This window comes from Scyliorhinus torazame, chromosome 7 (assembly GCF_047496885.1).
Source record: "Scyliorhinus torazame isolate Kashiwa2021f chromosome 7, sScyTor2.1, whole genome shotgun sequence".
In the NCBI taxonomy this organism is placed as follows: Eukaryota; Metazoa; Chordata; class Chondrichthyes; order Carcharhiniformes; family Scyliorhinidae; genus Scyliorhinus; species Scyliorhinus torazame.
Genome location: NC_092713.1, coordinates 34,265,967 through 34,289,311, shown reverse-complemented (window position 1 = coordinate 34,289,311; position 23,345 = coordinate 34,265,967). Strand labels below are relative to the sequence as shown.

The following is a 23,345-nucleotide window of genomic DNA, read 5'->3' as shown; positions in this document are numbered from 1 at the left end:
ACTGGAAGAGGTTCTGGGGATTGGGAGCAGATATTGGGAGAATTTCTGGGAACAGGAGGCAGATACTGGAAGAGTTTCTGGGGATTGGGAGCAGATACCGGGAGAGTTTCTGGGAACAGGAGGCAGATTCTGGGAGAGTTTCTGGGGACAGGGAGCAGATACTGGGAGATTTTCTGGGGATTGGGAGCAGATACTGGGAGAGTTTCTGGGAACAGGAGGCAGATACTGGGAGAGTTTCTGGGGACAGGGAGAAGATACTGGGAGAGTTTCAGGGGATTGGGAGCAGATGCCTGGAGGGTTTCTGGGGATTGCGGGCAGATACTGGGAGAGATTCTGGGAACAGGAGGCAGATACTGGGAGAGTTTCTGGGGATTGGGAGCAGATACTGGGAACGTTTCTGGGGATTGGGAACAGATACTGGGAGAGTTTCTGGGGATTGGGAGCAGATACTGGGAGAGTTTCTGGGGACTGGGAGCAGATACTGGGAGAGTTTCTGGGGATTGGGAGCAGATACTGGGAACGTTTCTGGGGATTGGGAACAGATACTAGGAGAGCTTATGGCGACTGGGGGAAGATACCGGGAGAGTTTCTGGGGATTGGGAGCAGATACTGGGAGAGTTTCTGGGAACTGGAAGCAAATACTGGGAGAGTTTCTGGGGATTGGGAGCAGATACTGGGAGAGTTTCTGGGGATTGGGGGCAGATACTGGAAGAGGTTCTGGGGATTGGGAGCAGATATTGGGAGAATTTCTGGGAACAGGAGGCAGATACTGGAAGAGTTTCTGGGGATTGGGAGCAGATACCGGGAGAGTTTCTGGGAACAGGAGGCAGATTCTGGGAGAGTTTCTGGGGACAGGGAGCAGATACTGGGAGATTTTCTGGGGATTGGGAGCAGATACTGGGAGAGTTTCTGGGAACAGGAGGCAGATACTGGGAGAGTTTCTGGGGACAGGGAGAAGATACTGGGAGAGTTTCAGGGGATTGGGAGCAGATGCCTGGAGGGTTTCTGGGGATTGCGGGCAGATACTGGGAGAGATTCTGGGAACAGGAGGCAGATACTGGGAGAGTTTCTGGGGATTGCGGGCAGATACTGGGAGAGATTCTGGGAACAGGAGGCAGATACTGGGAGAGTTTCTGGGGATTGGGAGCAGATACTGGGAACGTTTCTGGGGATTGGGAACAGATACTGGGAGAGTTTCTGGGGGTTTGGGAGCAGATACTGGGAGAGTTTCTGGGGACTGGGAGCAGATACTGGGAGAGTTTCTGGGGATTGGGAGCAGATACTGGGAACGTTTCTGGGGATTGGGAACAGATACTAGGAGAGTTTATGGCGACTGGGGGAAGATACCGGGAGAGTTTCTGGGGATTGGGAGCAGATACTGGGAGAGTTTCTGGGAACTGGAAGCAAATACTGGGAGAGTTTCTGGGGACAGGGAGCAGATACTGGGAGTGTTTCTGGGGAATGGGAGCAAATACAGGGAGAGATTCTGTGGATTGGGAGCAGATACTGGGAGAGTTTCTGAGAGCAGGGAGCAGATACTGGGAAAGTTTCTGAGAGCAGGGAGCTGATACTGGGAGTGTTTCTGGGGATTGGGAGCAGATACTGGGAGAGTTTCAGGGACAGGGAGCAGATACTGGGAGAGATTCTGGGGATTGGGAACAGATACTGGGAGAGTTTCTGGGGACAGGAGGCAGATACAGCGAGAGTTTCTGGGGAATGGGAGCAGATTCTGGGAGAGTTTCTGTGGATTGGGAGCAGATGCTGGGAGTGTTTCTGGGGTTTGGAAGCAAATACTGGGAGAGTTTCTGGGGACAGGGAGCAGATACTGAGAGTGATTCTTGGGATCGGGAGCCAATGCTGGGAGAGTTTCTGGGAACAGGAAGCAGATACTGGGAGAGTTTCTGGGGACAGTGAGCAGATACTGGGAGAGTTTCTGGGAACAGGGAGCAGTTACTGGGAGTGTTCCTGGGAAGAGGGAGCAGATACTGGGACAGTTCCTGGGGACAGGGTGCAGAGACTGTGAGAGTCTCTGGGGATTGGGAGTGACGAATGTGATATAAAATAGTTAGTTTAAATATATTAGTTACAGTAATGTAGATGGAGGCCTGTCTAATTCTAGTGAGTTCACAGACAAAGGATTTCAGAAAGCATGGCACGGAAGGGGGAGGGGTGTCTAGTGGAGGAGGAGAAAAGAATGCTGGGTAACAAAAGGCCAGGGGAAAGGAACAAGAAGTGAGCCAATTAGGATGTATGGCCATGTCAGGAGGGGTAGAGGATGACCTATGGGAATCGTTTATGTGAAACTTGATGCCATTTGAATGTATTTGTAGAGTTTCCTTTGTCTCCAATAGCACTCGATTCTGAAGACCCAGGAGACTGCTTGTGTTCTGAGTTTTTGTGAAGCGAGTCAGACTTGCAAGTCGGGTAAAAATAAATAATACTATGCCTACAAATCCATCTCAAGTTTTATTGAGGCCAGACTGATGGGTAAAGAATTTAACATTTGTCATTTGGTGCCGGAATCCGGGATTTCTCAAGACGGTTCTGACCAACCGCGAAATCAGAATTAGACTGATTTTGGACAAGGAAAGTGGAAAAGGGCCCTCAATGTATAGTTGGAAAATGACCGCGCATTGATTTTTCCCCTCTTCTTATGGTCTGATTAGTCCGGTCACTCGCGGTTGGTACGGAAAGATCATCTCGACGAAATCAAAGGTCAGTCTGGGGATTCGAAAATTTAACTCAAAGGATTTCATAATTGATGATTTGGTTTTGGGTTAGTTTTGGAATTAATGGGACATCAAAATGATGGTTTAATTCCATGTGTGAGTGTTTTTGGTGAACTGATGGGACCTCAGATATAGATGGTTTAGTTCCATGAGTGTTTTTAAATCTCTAGTTGATTAAGCTTAAATTGTATCCTTGGACTGTAGTGGTGAAAAAACGCAGTCTTGAGGGCTAGTTTGAGATTATGGGGAATTGCTTGGACAACACGAATGATCCAGGCACGCCATAGCAAATATTATGTGATATTTATCCAGATAAAGCGAGAGATTTTACGAAAATGTCAGCAACCTTAAGGAACAAATTGGGTGACGAATGGCCACAAGGGGGCACTAAAGACCTGGACATCATTAAGAAAATTCAGGGAAAAATCTGGAAAAAGAGCCAAAGTATGAAAGCAAAACAATTAATTGGATTATGGAGACAATATTGTCAAGAGGAAAGAGATAAGATCATGTTATCAAGTTGGCAAGAAAATGCCCTTAAAATGGGAATTCCAATTAGTGAAGGGGGAACCAGAAAACTCTGGAGATCTTGAAAAATTAGTATGCATTCAAAAAACGCGCAAGTAAAGAGAGGGTGGACTCAAAAAAAAAATGGGCTACGTAGTTCAATGGCTGCATTGCATTGACAGAAGGAGATGAGGATTTCGAAAATTGGACCAGGTCGGCTAGAGTTCCGACTGCACCAGTAGCATTGTCTGCACTAATTCCGGAACCACCAGGATATCATAACTTATATCCAGTCACTGCTCCCCAGATTCAAATCATGCCATCCTCTCCAGCCCCTTCGATTAATAGCTTGAGTCCGATTACAGCATCTTCACTGTCTGTTAGAGAAGGGGAGCTCTGTTCCCCAAGCCCAGTTAGCTCTAGGACCCGATCTCGGACAATGAGAGAGGGGCCTGATCCAGAAACAATCACACATACCACCTAGATCCCTTCAGACCGACATGGTAGGACAGAAAAGTATGAGAACAAAGAAAGAGGATGGGGATGGTTCTGAGGAGCTGGAGCTCCCCCTAGTGACAGGGAAGGACGTCGAAGTCTTTGAAGAGCCAGAGGAATCAGCTAGAGTGCCCCCTAGTGAGACTCTGAGACAGTTGCCGATTAGGAAAATACCAAACCCTGACCCTGTGACGGCAGCTGCCCAGCCCACGATAGATGTTTATTTCCCATGGAAACCCAGTGAGATGATGGCTATTCTGGCTGCAATCCCAGACAGGAAGAAATCTCCTGCTGCTTTCGTGGATTATCTGAGAACTACCATCTCAGTTTATCAAGCTGATTCTGGGGACCTCTGGGCCCTAGTCCAGCAGGTGTTAACCCCAGCAGAGTACCGCAATCATCTCAATCGCTTGAATTATGCTAGCCACGCCGCACTCCAGCAAGCCCATGCTTTGGACGATGATAGACGGGCACAAATTCTGAATGCGTTGAATGTCACATTTCAAAAGCCCATAAACATTTCTGCTATCTTAGACCTCAAACCTAAAAAGACTGAAGAGCCAGAGGAATTTCTGGAACGTTTTAATGAAATCTACCGTGGGCAGTCAGGCGACTTGCCATACCAAAATGGTCAGAATTCCCCTCAATATTATGTGATGTTAATGCATTGCCTACCACCTTCCGTGGCTACTGCCGTGAAATGTAATAACATGAATTGGACAGAGAACGACCCTTCTCAGATGGCCAGGGCAGTCAGATTTTATTGGAAGGAGGGTGTAGGCCAGGAAGGAGGCTCAGTTACAAAGGTTAAGACTGAGTATGTAATGAAAAAGGATGATCTGAGACCCCAACCAGCAGCAGATACAGTGGCGTACCAGCTGGAACCCAATATTGTGACCTTGGGTGGGTGAATCAACATGGGGTAGGATATCAAACACACCCAAATGGACCCTCAGCTCCTCTTTATGGCCCACCGTATGTACCAACAGCTTTACAACTCCGTCCCCTCTGAAGGGCCATTGGTCTACTGGGAAAAGAGGACGGGGCAGATATAGAGGGAGCAATGCATGTTTTAATTGCGGCCGTGCAGATCACTGGCAACAGGAATGCCCCTTTAAAAGACGGGCAGCAGAAGGAGACAACCCGACCCAAAGGAGGGGTACCCACCAAGGGGAGGACAGACGAGATACACTGACTTCTCCCAGGCAAACCCTTTCCCAACACAAGATTGATGAGCTAATTTAGTCATAAGGACTCTCCAATCGGACAGGGAACCTATTATCTCTCTGCAGATAGGAGATCAACATCACCCATTTGTAATCGACACTGGAGCAGTCATGTCTTCGGTGAAATCAGAACTTCGACCACCACTATCCGACCACACCCAGCATTTGTCGGGGTTCCAAGGACAGGTGTGTGAGTATCCTATTTCTGAACCTGTGACAGTGACTTACAAGAATAAGTCTGCGGATCATCAGTTTGTGGTGACTACTGGATTGGACTGTAACTTGTTGGCCCGAGATTTACTGTGTATCTTCCAGCTACAGCTAGAGTGCGGAGACAAAGGGGTAATGGTTCAATCATGGAGGATGAGACAACAGTGCTATATTTCTATCACTCCCCAGTGGTGGACGTTAGACATTGAATATTCACTGCATCACGTTACCCTGGCCTATGACAGAACCGGACAAAACAGGGAGTTGGAGGACAAATAGCGGCCATTAATTGCGACCGAATGGCCAGTCAAGGTTACAGCCACAGTCACGGGAAAAGAAGGTACAGCCGATTTTGTTACAATACCACCACATTTATGGCCACAGTCAGCTTCTGTAGGCCCTCATATTACACGTCAGGTCCACGACCAGTACCATGCCAAGGATCTGGGGCCTATGGTAAGGAGGGCAGTGGATCATTCAGATCCAACAGAGTACGCACTTCAAGTCACCCCAGACGGCACTTCCATAAAACATTTTGAGGTCCCTGAAACGATTAACACTCGACTTCAGCATCACCAGGGACGTGACGTTTTGGAATATGTCAATGCACAGGTCTGGGCGGAATACCCATCACAAGTGGGAAAGACAAATGTTACACCTATTATGGTAACGATTAAGGACCATGTAAAGCTGCCTTCCATTCGGCAATACCCCCTGAAACCCCAAGCTGCCCCGTCTATAGACAAATTAATCCGAGAGCTGTTGCAACAGGGTATTTTGGTCCCTTGCCAATCAGAATGTAACACCCCCATACTTGCTGTGCCTAAACCAGCCAAACCAGACCAGTACCGATTAGTACAGGATTTACGTTCAATCAATGCCATCGCACAGCCGTTACATGCTCTCGTCCCTAATCCTGCCCACATACTGGCTCAAATTCCAGCTCAAGCCCGGGTCTTCGCTATAATTGACCTTCATCACGCCTTCTTTGCCCTTCCACTCGCATCTGAAAGCCAATATTTGTTTGCCTTCACTTACAATGGACAGTAGTATACCTGGACCCGACTGCCACAGGGGTTCGTCAACTCACCTACGCTCTTCTCCAGATGTCTGCAGACCCAACTCCAGGCCTTGGCATTGGAGCATGGTTCCACTCTAGTGCAGTATGTAGATGACATATTGGTAGCGAGTCCTGACGAGCCCAGTAACAGAGATGATGTGATCCAGTTATTAAACCACCTATCCTCGTTGGGTTATGTTGTTTCACAATCAAAGGTCTTGGTGGCTCAGACAAAGGTCAAGTTCTTAGGAGTTTTACTTACAGCCACAGAAAGAAGTCTCGAACCCAGTAGGATTGAAACAATATGCCAATTCCCTGCCCCTACCACAGCCAAGGAGGTCTGTCATTGGCTGGGTATGGTGAATTATTGTAGGCAGTGGATACCAAACATCGCTGTCTACACAAAGCTGCTGACGCCTTGCACTAGTGAAGGGGGGAATTTTACTCTCACCACCGAGGCACTTAAAGCCTTCCGTTGCCTGAAGCAGGCCTTGTTACAAGCACCGGCCCTCGGTAGGCCCTTGTACGACCGACCGTTCCAGATATACTGTACTGTTCTGGAAGGATGTTCAACAGCGGTACTCACCCAGCAACATAGGGACAAGCACCGGCCCATAGCATATTACTCTTCCAAACTTGATCCAGTGGCGTTGGGCCACCCTGTTTGCACCCAGATCTTGGCAGCGATATACAATAGTTTGCAGGCTGCTTCCAATATAACTCTCCAACAGGATATTACGGTGAATAGCTCCCACTCGGTCATCGCACTACTGGGGCAACTGCAGACTCAGCATCTTACCGTAGCTCGTCAGAATAGGTATGAAATATCCCTTTTGAACAATCCACGTCTGACATTTAAATACTGTACCACTATCAATCCAGCCTGTTTTCTTAGCGGTCCCCCTGTCCATGAAGACGCACCTGGCCACAACTGTTTAGCCTTGATTCAGGAAACTACCACAATAAGGGACGATCTGAGTGATATTCCATTAGAACAACCTGACATGATTATGTATGTTGATGGCAGTGCATTAATAAGCCCCACTGGCCAGAGACTGTCCGGTTATGCAATCGTAGATCAGGATGGCCTGATCCTAGAAGCGGCCGCTTTTCAGACCCCTTATTCAGCCCAACAAGCCAAACTTTTTGCCCTTACCCGTGCATGTATACTTGGGGTAGATCGTCGGGTAAATATTTACACTGACTCCCGATACGCCTTCGGGGTAGTTCATGACTTCGGACAGCTCTGGAAGAATAGGGGATTCCTTACCCCGGCCGGCACGGAAATACCCCACCGGGGTTTAGGTAATGATCTACTGCAGGCCCTCCTTATGCCCGCGCAGATTTCCGTCATTAAATGCGCTGCCCATACAAACGGTAAGACCCCAGTTGACCATAAGACCATAAGACATAGGAGCGGAAGTGTGGCCATTCGGCCCATCGAGTCCACTCCACCATTCAATCATGGCTGATTTCAACTCCATTTACCCGCTCTCTCTCCATAGCCCTTAATTCCTCGAGAAATCAAGAATTTATCAACTTATGTCTTAAAGACACTCAATGTCCCGGCCTCCACCGCCCTCTGTGGCAATGAATTCCACAGACCCACCACTCTCTGGCTGAAGAAATTTCTCCTCATCTCTGTTCTAAAGTGACTCCCTTTTATTCTAAGGCTGTGCCCCCGGGTCCTAGTCTCCCCTGTTAATGGAAACAACTTCCCTACATCCACCCTATCTAAGCCATTCATTATCTTGTAAGTTTCTATTAGATCTCCCCTCAACCTCCTAAACTCCAATGAATACAATCCCAGGATCCTCAGACGTTCATCGAATGTTAGGCCTATCATTCCTGGGATCATCCGTGTGAATCTCCGCCTGACCCGCTCCAGTGCCAGTATGTCCTTCCTGAGGTGTGGGGCCCAAAATTGCTCACAGTATTCTAAATGGGGCCTAACTAATGTTTTATAAAGCTTCAGAAGTACATCCCTGCTTTTATATTCCAAGCCTCTTGAGATGAATGACAACATTGCATTTGCTTTCTTAATTACGGACTCAACCTGCAAGTTTACCTTTAGAGAATCCTGGACTAGGACTCCCAAGTCCCTTTGCACTTCAGCATTATGAATTTTGTCACCGTTTAGAAAATAGTCCATGCCTCTATTCTTTTTTCCAAAGCGCAAGACCTCACACTTGCCCACATTGAATTTCATCAGCCATTTCTTGGACCACTCTCCTAAACTGTCTAAATCTTTCTGCAGCCTCCCCACCTCCTCCATACTACCTGCCCCTCCACCTATCTTTGTATCATCGGCAAACTTAGCCAGAATGCCCCCAGTCCCGTCATCTAGATTGTTAATATATAAAGAGAACAGCTGTGGCCCCAACACTGAACCCTGCGGTACACCACTTGTCACCGGTTGCCATTCCGAAAAAGAACCTTTTATCCCAACTCTCTGCCTTCTGCCTGACAGCCAATCGTCAATCCATGTTAGTACCTTGCCTCGAATACCATGGGCCCTTATTTTACTCAGCAGTCTCCCGTGAAGCACCTTATCAAAGGCCTTTTGGAAGTCAAGATAGATAACATCCATTGGCTCTCCTTGGTCTAACCTATTTGTTATCTCTTCAAAGAACTCTAACAGGCTTGTCAGGCACGACCTCCCCTTACTAAATCCATGCTGACTTGTCCTAATCCGACCCTGCACTTCCAAGAATTTAGAAATCTCATCCTTAACAATGGATTCTAGAATCTTGCCAACAACCGAGGTTAGGCTAATTGGCCTATAATTTTCCATCTTTTTCCTTGTTCCCTTCTTGAACAGGGGGGTTACAACAGCGATTTTCCAATCCTCTGGGACCTTCCCTGACTCCAGTGACTTTTGAAAGATCATAACTAACGCCTCCACTATTTCTTCAGCTATCTCCTTTAGAACTCTAGGATGTAGCCCATCTGGGCCCGGAGATTTATCAATTTTCAGACCTCTTAGTTTCTCTAGCACTTTCTCCTTTGTGATGGCTACCATATTCAATTCTGCCCCCTGACTCTCCGGAATTGTTGAGATATTACTCATGATTTCTACTGTGAAGACTGACGCAAAGTACTTATTTAGTTCCTCAGCTATTTCCTTGTCTCCCATCACAAAATTACCAGCGTCATTTTGGAGCGGCCCAATGTCAACTTTTGCCTCCCGTTTGTTTTTAATGTATTTAAAGAATCTTTTACTATCATTCCTAATGTTACTGGCTAGCCTACCTTCATATTTGATCCTCCCTTTCCTTATTTCTCTCTTTGTTATCCTCTGTTTGTTTTTGTAGCCTTCCCAATCTTCTGACTTCCCACTACTCTTTGCCACATTATAGGCTTTCTCTTTTGCTTTGATGCATTCCCTAACTTCCTTTGTCAGCCATGGCTGCCTAATCCCCCCTCTGATAACCTTTCTTTTCTTTGGGATGAACCTCTGTACTGTGTCCTCAATTACTCCCAGAAACCCCTGCCATTGCTGTTCTACTGTCTTTCCCACGAGGCTCTGCTCCCAGTCGATTTTCGTCAGTTCCTCCCTCATGCCCCTGTAGTTACCTTTATTTAACTGTAACACCTTTACATCTGATTCTACCTTCTTTCTTTCAAATTGGAGATTGAATTCAACCATATTATGATCACTGCCTCCTAAGTGCTCCCTTACTTTAAGATCTTTAATCAAGTCTGGCTCATTACATAACACTAAGTCCAGAATGGCCTGTTCCCTCGTGGGCTCCATCACAAGCTGTTCCAAAAAGCCCTCCTGTAAACATTCAATGAATTCCCTTTCCTTGGGTCCACTGGCAGCATTATTTACCCAGTCCACCTGCATATTGAAGTCCCCCATGATCACTGTGACCTTGCCTTTCTGACATGCACTGTCTATTTTGTGGTGCATTTTGTGCCCCCCGGTCCTGACCACTGTTAGGAGGCCTGTACATAACTCCCATTATGGTTTTTGACGTTGACGTCATTGCCACGTCATTGACGTTGGTAATGAACAAGCAGATTGTGCAGCGCGGATAGCCGCGCAAATTCAGCAAGTGATGGTGCCTAAAATGTTAAGTCAGATCTGCTATAAATATGTCTGCTTCTGACAAGTCAATGCCAACCATCCAAGATGCCATAAGGTTACAGGAGGACGCTCCTGAGAGTGATAAACAAATGTGGAAAAGGTTAGGTTGTACATATGATTCTGTTTCCTCTTTATGGACCACGGCAGCACATCAGACTTGTATGTCTGATGTACTGGCTTTATGGGTCGTCGAATGTGTACACTTTGCAACTCATTGTGGGGCTCGGGGGACTAGTGATTTGTTGCTGGACACTTGGTGGCACCCTAAAATGCAGGGGTTGGCCCAGAGTATCAGTAATCAGTGTTTGATCTGGCAGCAATCCCTTGTGGTATGGGGCAAACCCCGTTCCCCAATGGTCCCTTTGAGATGCTCCAAATGGATTACATTGGGAGGGTTTCTGGAATCAGGAGACAGATACTGGGAGAGTTTCTGGGGATTGGGAGCAGATACTGACTGGGAAGGTTGCCGAATTCTCCGGCCTGGGTCCCGTGGATGCACCTGCAGATCGAGGGGGCGGGGCAAGCGTCAGGGGCGGGCCTAGCGGCGGAGGGGCGGGACGAGAGACCCTGGGGCGGGACGAAATGGCAATTGTGGGCGGGACTATTGACGCAGCGGCTAAACACGCTGTGAGCGTGCCGAGTGGCTGCAGCACGCTTGGAGACGGAGCGCGTAACAACAGTGACGTAGATTGGGCTGGGCGGGTGGCCATGGTGTTTGAACTGGCGGGGAGGGAGTGCGATGACGGTTTTGGGGGCGGGGAGGGAGCGCGATGACGGTTTTGGGGGCGGGGAGGGAGCGCGATGACGGTCTTTGGGGGCGGGGCTGGGGGATGATCACGGTGTTGGGGGCGGGTGCTGACGATGTTGGGGTGAGCGGATGGTGTTAGGGGCGAGGGCGGATGGTGTTGGGGGCGGGGCGAGAGAGCGGTGACGGTATTGGTGGAGGGGCGGGGAAGGAGGTGTTGGAGGAGGGACGGAGTTCTGGCAGGGCGGTGACGGTTTTGGGGGCGGGAGGGTTGTGCTGGGGGAGGGGCGGGAGTGCGGTGACGGTGCTGGGGAGTTCGGTGTTGGGGCCGGGTAGACGGTGCTGGGGCGGCGACGGTGTTGGGGACGGGGTGGAAGGGCGGTGACGGTGCGGGTGAGTGGTGACGGTGTTGGGAGAGGGCGGTGACAGGGGCGGACGGTGGGGGTGGTAGGGCAGTGACGCGGGTGCGGGAAGGCGGTGGTGGGGGCGGGGCGGGGTGGTGGGGGCGGGGCGGGGTGGTGGGGGCGGGGCGGGGCGGTGACGGTGGTGGGGGCGGGGCGGGGCGGTGACGGTGGTGGGGGCGGGGCGGTGACGGTGGTGGGGGCGGGGGCGGGGCGGTGACGGTGGTGGGGGCGGGGCGGGAGGGCGGTGACGGTGCGGGTGAGTGGTGACGGTGTTGGGAGAGGGCGGTGACAGGGGAGGACGGTGCGGGGCGGTAGGGCAGTGACGCGGGTGCGGGAAGGCGGTGGTGGGGGCGGTGACGGTGGTGGGGGCGGGGCGGGAGGGCGGTGACGGTGGTGGAGGGGCGGGGCGGGAGGCGGTGACGTGTTGGGGAGGGATTGGGGGAGGGGCAGGGACGGTGTTGTGGGAGGGGCGGAGAGCCGGTTCGGCCATGTCGGGTTGCGAGATGATGCAGATGGAGGGCGGTAAGCAGCTATTCGCTCAGGCCTCCGCCGTCTCAATCCACACGGGCAACATCGTCAACTGGAGTCGGCTCAAGAAGAAATGCCCGACCTCGCCGAGCGAGGAGGTGAGCGGGGGAGCCCAGTCCGCGGAGGGAGGAGGTTCCTGCTGAAGGGCGCTTTGGGCAGGCCCCGCGTCGGGGCCCCGGCCTCACCCCTTACACACTGACCGACTGACTGTCTCTCTTACAGTTACAGGACTGTATTCGGGAGACTCTGGAGAAGTGGTGTTCTCAGGTCAGCCCCGAGCTGCTGAAGGTGAGTGAGCAGTGTAACCCTTGTGGGCATTTAGCCCATCTGTACCTGGGTATAGTTACTGTCACAAACTAGTGGCAGACGAATTGTCTATTGAGGTGTCAGTCGCAGCACTCGCCATTTAGAAGGTTATGTAGGTTGTCAGAAGTCCCATTGCAGGATTTGGCAGAAAAATCAAGACTGACACTTGTGCAGTGCTGAGGGACTGCTGCACTCTTACACACATCAACCTTTGTGAGATCCCCTGTCATGTGAGAGTACCTTTAAGAAATGGATGTTTAAGCAATGTACCTTTAAGAAATGGAGCTGATCATATTACTGAAGTGATGTCAGAGGGTGGGGGGAGCTGAGCTCACTTATGCTTTTTGAGTTTTCAGTTTGAGAACGCAGCTGGGAGTGTCTGTGTGTTTTGCTGTGAGCTGCATGAGGAAACACAGCTGGTCTGTTGATTTCTGCAATCCAAAGACTAAATATATTGAATGTAACCTAATGTGCTCATATTTTTGAAGGTTTGAAGTCTTTTGGATGTTTAAAGGAACAATTTGCCGGATTATTTAGTGTTGTAGTCTTTTGGGGTCATCTTTGAAGTAATGGGTGTTAAGATATTCAATGTTTGTTTTAAAAGGTTAACATGAGTTCATAGAATAAACATTGTTTTGTTTTAAAAACCACTTATCCATTTCTGCTGTATCACACCTGGAGAGTACACAGTGTGCTTCCCACACCACAATCTATTAAAAGTTGTGGGTCGGTTGAACTCGATGAAACACTTTGGGGTTCTGTAAACCCGGACATAAAACAATCCTGTGGCAGTATTTCGAGGAAGAGCCAGAGGAGTTTTTCCAGTTGTCCTAGTCAATATGTATCACTGAAAACCGCAAGAGCAGAATTATTTGGTCATCATTACATAGCTGTCTGTAGGAAGCTGTGGAGTGTAAATTGGCTGCTTTGTCTGATTACATTTCATTTGTCTTACGAGATTTTGGGATGCCCTGTGATTGTGAAAGGTGCTATTGTAAATAAGAGTACGCCTCCTATTAATGTATAAGTACTATTGTTTTTAATGTTGTGTTTCAAAGTCAGTACCACTTGAAAATAGTTTTTCCTGACTTCCGGGTGCGGCGATGACCAGCTGAGTCGCACGTTTCGGCAGCTCCCTGTGAAACGGACTTTTGGGCTCTTGATAGGAGCCCCAACGGCAATTTTGACGGCTAAAAACACTGTGCGGTAAACCAGAAGGGAATCCCCCCTGGATACGGATGGAAAAAGGAGGAGAGAGTGGCCAGGTTGCAGTGGATCCTTTAGAACAGCGGCAAGGAAGGCAAGCAAAAACCAAGATGGCGTCGGAAGGTGGCAGTTTAACATGGGGCCCTGAACAACAAGAGTTCTTGAAATGCTGTGTGGAAGAGATATAAAAAAGGAAATGAAGAAAGAGCTGTTGGCCCCGATACTACAGGCGATCGAAGGGCTAAAGGAGGAACAAAAGACCCAGGAGCGGGAGCTTCGGGTCGTGAAGGCAAAGGCAGACGAGAATGAGGACGATATACAGGGCCTGGTGGTGAAGACGGAGACGCAGGAGGCACATCAGAAACGATGTGTGGAAAGGTTGGAGGCACTGGAAAACAACGCAAGGAGGAACAACCTGAGGATTCTTGGTCTTCCTGAAAGTGTGGAGGGAGCGGACGTCCGGGCATATGTGAGCACGATGCTGCACTCGTTAATGGGAGCGGAGGCCCCGGCGTGTCCGTTGGAGGTGGAGGGAGCATACCGAGTTATGGTGCGAGGATCGAGAGCAGGAGAAATTCCCAGAGCCATAGTGGTGAGATTCCTCCGTTTTAAGGATAGAGAAATGGTCCTTAGATGGGCAAAGAAAACTCGGAGCAGTAAATGGGAGAACGCGGTGATCCGCGTTTATCAAGACTGGAGTGCGGAGGTGGCGAGAAGGAGGGCGAGCTTTAATCGGGCCAAGGCGGTGCTTCATAAAAAGAAGATAAAATTTGGAATGCTGCAACCGGCAAGGCTGTGGGTCACATATCGAGGGAGGCACCACTACTTTGAGACGGCGGATGAAGCGTGGACTTTTATTGTGGAAGAAAAACTGGAATGAGCGGGTTATTAAAAAGAACGTTCGAACAAAGTGGTGGGGCGAATGTGGGGGGCAAAGAGGGGTTTTATGTACTAATCCTGCGATGTGGTAACTTTTCTCTCTCCCACAGGTGGTGATGGGGGGAGGAGGGGAGGTGGAGGAGATGGGGCGTTGGCCATTGGGGGCGGGGCCAAGGGAGAAGCGCGGGCTTGGTTCCCGCGCTATGATAATCATGGCGGGAATAGAGAAGCAGGAAGGAGGGGGCGTCGCACGGTGCGAGCCGAGGTCACGGGGGGAAGCCGAGGTCAGCCAGAGTTTGCTGACTTCTGGGAGCAACATGGGGGGAGTAATTACGCTAGCGGGGGATCTAGCGGGGGGGGGTGGGAGGGGGGAATTACTGGGTTGCTGCTGCTGGGGAGAGGGGGGAGCTGGTATGGGAGAGGATGGGTGGGGGGGCACCGCCTGGGGGAGATACAGCTGCGTGGGAACCGGGTGAGGAGCTGGAAAAAGGTGATGGCTAATCGACAAGGGGGGGGGGGGTAGGAAGCCCCCCAACTCGGCTGATCACGTGGAACGTGAGAGGGCTGAACGGGCCGATAAAGAGGGCACGGGTACTCGCACACCTTAAGAAACTTAAGGCAGATGTGGTTATGTTACAGGAAACGCACCTGAAACTGATAGACCAGGTTAGGCTACGCAAAGGATGGGTGGGGCAGGTGTTCCATTCGGGGCTAGATGTGAAAAACAGGGGGGTGGCTATATTAGTGGGGAAGCGGGTAATGTTCGAGGCAAAGACTATAGTGGCGGATAACGGTGGCAGATACGTGATGGTGAGTGGCAAACTACAGGGGGAGACGGTGGTTTTGGTAAACGTATATGCCCCGAACTGGGATGATGCCAATTTTATGAGGCGGATGCTAGGACGCATTCCGGACCTAGAGATGGGAAAGCTGATAATGGGGGGAGATTTTAATACGGTGTTGGAACCAGGGCTGGATAGGTCGAAGTCCAGGACTGGAAGGAGGCCGGCAGCAGCCAAGGTACTTAAAGATTTTATGGAGCAGATGGGAGGTGTAGACCCGTGGAGATTTAGCAGACCTAGGAGTAAGGAGTTCTCGTTTTTCTCCTATGTCCATAAAGTCTACTCGCGAATAGACTTTTTTGTGCTGGGTAGGGCATTGATCCCGAAGGTGAGGGGAACGGAGTATACGGCTATAGCCATTTCGGATCACGCTCCACACTGGGTGGACTTGGAGATAGGGGAGGAAACAGGAGGGCGCCCACCCTGGAGAATGGACATGGGACTAATGGCAGATGAGGGGGGGTGTCTAAGGGTGAGGGGGTGCATTGAAAAGTACTTGGAACTCAATGATAATGGGGAGGTCCAGGTGGGAGTGGTCTGGGAGGCGTTGAAGGCGGTGGTTAGAGGGGAGCTGATATCAATAAGGGCACATAAAGGGAAGCAGGAGAGTAAGGAACGGGAGCGGTTGCTGCAAGAACTTTTGAGGGTGGACAGACAATATGCGGAAGCACCGGAGGAGGGACTGTACAGGGAAAGGCAAAGGCTACATGTAGAATTTGACTTGCTGACTACAGGCACTGCAGAGGCACAATGGAGGAAGGCACAGGGTGTACCGTACAAATATGGGGAGAAGGCAAGCAGGTTGCTGGCACACCAATTGAGGAAAAGGGGAGCAGCGAGGGAAATAGGGGGAGTGAGGGATGAGGAAGGAGAGATGGAGCGGGGAGCGGAGAGAGTGAATGGAGTGTTCAAGACATTTTATAAAAAATTATATGAAGCTCAACCCCCGGATGGGAGGGAGAGAATGATGGGCTTCTTGGATCGGCTGGAATTTCCCAAGGTGGAAGAGCAGGAAAGGGTGGGACTGGGAGCACAGATCGAGGTAGAAGAAGTGGTGAAAGGAATTAGGAGCATGCAGGCGGGAAAGGCCCCGGGACCGGATGGATTCCCAGTCGAATTCTATAGAAAATATGTGGACTTGCTCGCCCCGGTACTGACGAGGACCTTTAATGAGGCAAAGGAAAGGGGACAACTGCCCCCGACTATGTCTGAAGCAACGATATCGCTTCTCTTAAAGAAGGAAAAGGACCCGCTACAATGCGGGTCCTATAGACCTATTTCCCTCCTAAATGTAGATGCCAAGGTCCTGGCCAAGGTAATGGCAATGAGAATAGAGGAATGTGTCCCGGGGGTGGTCCACGAGGACCAAACTGGGTTTGTGAAGGGGAGACAGCTGAACACGAATATACGGAGGTTGTTAGGGGTAATGATGATGGCCCCACCAGAGGGAGAAATGGAGATAGTAGTGGCGATGGATGCCGAGAAAGCATTTGATAGAGTGGAGTGGGATTATTTGTGGGAGGTGTTGAGGAGATTTGGTTTTGGAGAGGGGTATGTTAGATGGGTGCAGCTGTTGTATAGGGCCCCAGTGGCGAGCGTGGTCACGAATGGACGGGGATCGGCATATTTTCGGCTCCATAGAGGGACAAGGCAGGGATGCCCTCTGTCCCCATTATTGTTTGCACTGGCGATTGAGCCCCTGGCGATAGCGTTGAGGGGTTCCAAGAAGTGGAGGGGAGTACTTAGGGGAGGAGAAGAGCACCGGGTATCTTTGTATGCGGACGATTTGCTACTATACGTGGCGGACCCGGCGGAGGGGATGCCAGAAATAATGCGGATACTTGGGGAGTTTGGGGATTTTTCAGGGTATAAATTGAACATGGGGAAAAGTGAGTTGTTTGTGGTGCATCCAGGGGAGCAGAGTAGAGAAATAGAGGACCTACCGTTGAGGAAGGTAACAAGGGACTTTCGTTACCTGGGGATCCAGATAGCTAAGAATTGGGGCACATTGCATAGGTTAAATTTAACGCGGTTGGTGGAACAGATGGAGGAGGATTTCAAGAGATGGGATATGGTATCCCTGTCAATGGCAGGGAGGGTGCAGGCGGTTAAGATGGTGGTCCTCCCGAGATTCCTCTTTGTGTTTCAGTGCCTCCCGGTGGTGATCACGAAGGCTTTTTTTAAAAGGATTGAAAAGAGCATCATGGGTTTTGTGTGGGCCGGGAAGACCCCGAGAGTGAGGAAGGGATTCTTACAGCGTAGCAGGGATAGGGGGGGGCTGGCACTACCGAGCCTAAGTGAGTATTATTGGGCCGCTAATATTTCAATGGTGAGTAAGTGGATGGGAGAGGAGGAGGGAGCGGCGTGGAAGAGATTAGAGAGGGCGTCCTGTAGGGGGACTAGCCTACAGGCTATGGTGACAGCCCCATTGCCGTTCTCACCGAGGAACTACACCACAAGCCCGGTGGTGGTGGCGACACTGAAGATTTGGGGACAGTGGAGACGGCATAGGGGAAAGACTGGAGCCTTGGGGGGGGCGGGGGGTCCCCGATAAGAAACAACCATAGGTTTGCCCCGGGGGGAATGGATGGGGGATATGGAATGTGGCAAAGAGCAGGAATAACGCAACTGAAAGATCTGTTTGTGGATGGGAAGTTCGCGAGTCTGGGAGCGCTGACCGAGAAATATGGGTTGCCCCAAGGGAATGCATTCAGGTATATGCAACTGAGGGCTTTTGCGAGGCAACAGGTGAGGGAATTCCCGCAGCTCCCGACACAAGAGGTGCAGGACAGAGTGATCTCAAAGACATGGGTGGGGGATGGTAAGGTGTCAGATATATATAGGGAAATGAGGGACGAAGGGGAGACTATAGTAGATGAACTAAAAGGGAAATGGGAAGAAGAGCTGGGGGAGGAGATCGAGGAGGGGCTGTGGGCAGATGCCCTAAGCAGGATAAACTCGTCGTCCTCGTGTGCCAGGCTAAGCCTGATTCAGTTTAAGGTATTACACAGGGCACATATGACTGGAGCACGGCTCAGTAAATTTTTTGGGGTGGAGGATAGGTGTGCGAGGTGCTCGAGAAGCCCAGCGAATCATACCCATATGTTTTGGTCATGCCCGGCACTACAGAGGTTTTGGATGGGGGTGACAAACGTGCTTTCAAAAGTAGTAGGAGTCCGGGTCGAACCAAGCTAGGGGTTGGCTATATTTGGGGTTGCACAAGAGCCGGGAGTACAGGAGGCGAGAGAGGCCGATGTTTTGGCCTTTGCGTCCCTAGTAGCCCAGCGCAGGATATTGCTAATGTGGAAAGAAGCCAAGCCCCCGGGGGTGGAGACCTGGATAAATGACATGGCGGGGTTTATAAAGCTAGAGCGGATTAAGTTCGTCCTAAGGGGGTCGGCTTAGGGTTCCCCAGGCGGTGGCAACCGTTCGTCGAATACCTCGCAGAAAGATAGACGGAATGGGAAAAAGAAGGCAGCAGCAGCAGCCCAGGATCGGGGGGGGGGGGGGGGGGGGGGACCAGAAGGACTCTCAGGGTTGTTAATATATACTGTATAGTATGTATAGGTCGTTGCTACAGATAATTATATATTGGACTGTTAAATTATATTTTTGGAGAGTGTTACTTGTGACAAGGCAGTTGCCAATTAGGGCTAGTTTTCATTTTTGTTATTTATTATTTATTCATTTTTTGTTTATAAAATAGGTCATTGTTATTTGTGTTGTTATAATATTGTGTAAAGGATGCACAATGTACTGTGTTGGTTGACCAAACATTTTCAATAAAATATTTAATAAAAAAAAAAAATAGTTTTTCCTTTACTTTGCGATTTTATTTTTCTCACTTGAGCTACTTCCAGCCCCAATCTGATACTGGGAGTAATCTGTGAATCTCCAAATGTACTTGTAGGTTTCTACTTCCCACCACAAATGTCTTTTTTTTTTTAGTTTTCACCTCAACATAAAAACAAATTTTGAAAAAAAATATTTCGCAGGATGTGGGTGAAGCATTTGTTGCCCATCTCTGGGCAATTAGGTAGGAGAGTCTCTCTTACGGAAAATACTTTGTCTTATTGTTGGTTTCTTTGCTTCTTTTGGAGACATAGCTGCATAGAAGATAGGAGCAGGAGGAGGCCTTTTGGCCCTTCGAGCCTGATCCGCCATTCATCACGATCAAGGCTGATCATCCAACTCAATAGCATAATCCTGCTTTCTCCCCATAGCCTTTGATCCCATTCTCCCCAAGTGCGACATCCAGCTGCCTCTTGAATATATTCAAAGTTTTAGCATCAACCACTTTCTGTGGTACATGCTCACCACTCTTTGTGTGAAGAAATGTCTCCTTATCTCTGTCCGAAATGGTTTACCCTGAATCCTCAGACTGTGACCCCTGGTTCTGGACACACCCATCATTGGTAACATCTTCCCTGCATCTATCCTGTCTAGTCCTGTTAAAATTTTATAAGTCTCTATGAGATCCCCCCCATTCTTCTGAACTCCAGCGAGAACAATCCCAACCTAGTCAATCTCTACTCCTATGACAGTCTCGCCATCCCTGGAATCAGTCTGGTAAACCTTCGCTGCACTCGAGAGAGAGAGAGAGAGAGAGAGAGAGAGCAAGAACATCCTTCCTCAGAGAAGGAGACCAAAACTGCACACAATACTCCAGGTGTGGTCTCAGCAAGGCTCTGTATAATTGCAGCAACACACCCCTGCTTCTATACTCGAAACCTCTCGCAATGAAGGCCAACATACCATTAGCCTCTTTACCGCCTGCTGCACCTGCATGCTTACCTTCAGCGAATGGTTCACAAGGCCACCCAGGTCACGCTGCACACTCCCCTCTCCCAATTTACAACTATTCAGGTAGTAATCTGCCTTCCTGTTTTTGCTTCCAAAGTGAATAACCTCACACTTGTCCAAATTATACTGCATCTGCCATTGATTTGCCCACTCGCCCAACCTGTCCAGATCTTGCTGTAGGATCCCTGCATCCTCGTCATAATTTGCCCTCCCACCTAATTTGGTATCATCTGCAAACTTTGAGATGTTACATTTTGTTCCCTCATCCAAATCATTAATATAAATTGTGAATAGCTGGGGTCCCAGCACCAATCCCTGTGGTACCCCACTAGTTACTGGCTGCCAATTCGAAAAGGGCACATTAATCCCTACCCTTTGTTTCCTCTCTGCCAACCAGTTTTCTATCCACTGGCTGCTTTAACTGATTACATTTCATTTGTCCTACAAGGTTTTGGTATGTCCTGTGATTGCAGAAGGTGCTGTTTTCAGGGTTAATCCATATAATATACCAATCCTGCTTCTGTTATATAAAAGGCTGAGATAGTTTATGGAACACTGCTCATCTATCAGCTGTACTTGTTAGTGGTTTGTTGTAATTTGATGGATTGTGAATTTTGCTTTCTTCACTTTTGTAGCAGATATTTAGCTTCTGATGCTGCTACCGAGTCAGAAGGTTGTTGGTGCAAGCTTTACTTAACTTGAGTTCATAATCTAGGCTGACTTTAGTGCAGTACTGAAAGAATGGTATATTGTCAGCGATGCTGTCTACCTGTTCCAGTGGGTCAGGGAGGCATCACACATTCCATGGCACTGTTTGAATTTAATTGGGGCATTCTCTTAGATTTGGCTGGGCATTCATTGTATTAGCTGTTTGTGTGACCTTGCTTACTGCAATTCATTTGATGCCAAGTTCTTTGGCAAGTCCTGAGATGTGATATGCTATATGAATGGTGCTGGTTTCTTTCTCTCCTGTCTCTGTCAATAGTTGACAGTATTGTAGATGTATGGATATTGACTGTCCTGGTTAACCCTAACCGTGGTGGATCTTGACTCTCTGGTTAACTCTAACCGTGGTCATCTATGGCAAAGTTGGTTGATGAAATGAGAGAACATACATAGAGTGCCATATCCCTCTATATTCTCTCTCTACGTGTTGGCAGTTCTAAGTAAGCCAGAGCATGTGTATCCAAGCTGCCCGAGATCCTGACATGAACCTTGGCAGGCATGATTAAATCAACATTGCCATTAAAATACATTTTTATCAAGTTAGAAGGTGATAAGTCTAAGTGTTCTGATGTAGGATTCAGCTACCCACTCGGTTCAAGCACAGTTAAAGATGGGCAATAAATGCCCGATGACCTTGCCAGTGATGCCCAAATTCCATGAAATATATTTTTTTAAACATTGGTGATGGGTGCAGTGCCAAGATGGGTTGAATATTATTGTACATTTGGCTCAGTTGGCTGGACAACTGGTTCATGATGCAGAGCGAGGCCAACAGCGCGCAGGGGTTCACTTCCTGTACGGGCTGAGGTTATTCTCAACTTTGCCCTCGTCCGCGGCGTGGTGATCCTCCGGTTAAATTACCACCAGTCAGCTCACCCCCTCAAAGGGGAAAGCAGCCAATGTTCATCTGGGGCTATGGTAACTTTACTCTTATTGTATTATACAATGATGTCTTGTTCTGATCTAAGTGAATAACTGTTGTTCTCTATGTTCATTCACTGTGAAACAGGTTTTGTGTCAATCCTTAACTCATGTTGGTCCTGTGGTAGCTCATGGAAAACTTGAGTACAAATGCACAAAGCTGGTCCAGGTGACAAGACTTAGCTTTGTTTCCCCCAGAGTTGTGCTTTCATAGTAACAGATGTTGGGTAATGATTCAAATTCCACAAAACTAAATTACTCTGACATTTATGGGAGTGATTGTCATTGAACCTGGGAAAGTATCAATAGGGAAACTCCAATTTGTAACATGCACCCAAACGACTGCTCCAGTTACATAAGAACAAATGATTCAGGAGTGGGTTGAGATTGAATATGTCTCTGTGTACATACAAAATGCTGCAGCTTTCAAACCTCCTGCAGCATTGCTTTCATTTTGTTTGTACAAAATGTAATGGGACCAAATTCTCCTCATTTTTGTTTTTTTTAAAAAAACAATAGTTTAAGTAAAATCTAATGCTAGATTCAAGCTGCATGTGACTTGTTAAATTAAATTGATTTTTTTCAATTTGGCAGCATTTTGATGTGAAAATGCTAAAAGTTTAATGTTCGCTCACGATGCTGCGGGAACTTAACAGTGCCAGCTTTTTTGAATAATTGGAATATCTCTCTGAACTATGGTTGAAATGTGGACCTGTTGGTTAATCAGTTGGGCTGGATGGCTAGAGTGTGGAGCAGAATGATGTCAGCAGCACAATGTCAATCCCCATATCCACACCATATTTTTTTAAATTAAAACAGTAAAAAATATATACAAGGCCTAACAATACAAACACTAATTTTGCGTTGGAGAAACAGGGTACCCTCCCCTCAGTACCAGCGTAAGGGTTGTAGAATACTCTGATTATTAAAACAGTTCACAACACAATTGTTTTATAAAAAAAAACGTTGCAAGCACTAAACTGTGGTAGTTCATGGAGGCCTGCTTCCTTCATTTTCCCCACTCTTGATGCAGCGTGGTGCTCTGCTAACTATAGTTGTCTTTCTCTACTGGGGAGAGATATGCACTTGGTCCTTTGTGAACTATGGCTGATTACTTAATTGCCTGGCACTGTGTGGCGCTCTTTTGCATTGTGTATATTTACTAATTGCATTGTGGGAAACACATTATTAAATTTCAAAAGGAAAGATGCATATTTACGAAGCTAACTAGGGTGTTGTGTAAGGAGGTGTAATATGTGCCCTTCACCCCTTCCAGGAAGAAGTGATCACGCGGGCTTTGATCAGTTTATCAGCTTTAATCTATACATGTTTGCAGCTAGCCATGACAAGCGGCAGAAAGAATTATCAGTGGCAAAGTTGATTCCTGGGTGTGTCTAATCTCCAAATGTCAGTATCTCCCCTTTTTGGTTTGTTGCAGGAACCACCTGCTACCCTGGAATGTACCATAACTCAGGACGTAGACTCAATAAGCCCTGAGGAGAGAGAGGAATTAAAAGTGTCAGGTAATGAAGAAAACTACAGGTTCTGTTATTTATGGAGATTGTGAGGACGCAAAGAACCCCTACAATGCAGAAGGAGGCCTTTCAACCCATCAGGTTTGCACCGACCCTCTGAAAGAGCACTCTACCTAGGCCCATGCCCCCA

The 23,345-nt window shown here is 48.6% G+C and overlaps 1 protein-coding gene across 2 annotated transcripts in view; it reads left to right on the top strand.

The window, feature by feature from the left end:
- The first annotated feature begins 11,924 nt into the window (after window positions 1–11,924).
- gclm (glutamate-cysteine ligase, modifier subunit) overlaps window positions 11,925–23,345 on the top strand; it is a 33,141-nt gene continuing 21,720 nt past the window's right edge. For both annotated transcript variants that reach the window (XM_072510530.1, XM_072510529.1), the window contains exons 1-3: window positions 11,925–12,095; window positions 12,220–12,285; window positions 23,119–23,203. In XM_072510530.1, the coding sequence (XP_072366631.1) occupies window positions 11,958–12,095; window positions 12,220–12,285; window positions 23,119–23,203 (289 nt within the window). In that variant the 5' untranslated portion in view covers window positions 11,925–11,957. The remainder of the gene's footprint in view (window positions 12,096–12,219; window positions 12,286–23,118; window positions 23,204–23,345) is intronic.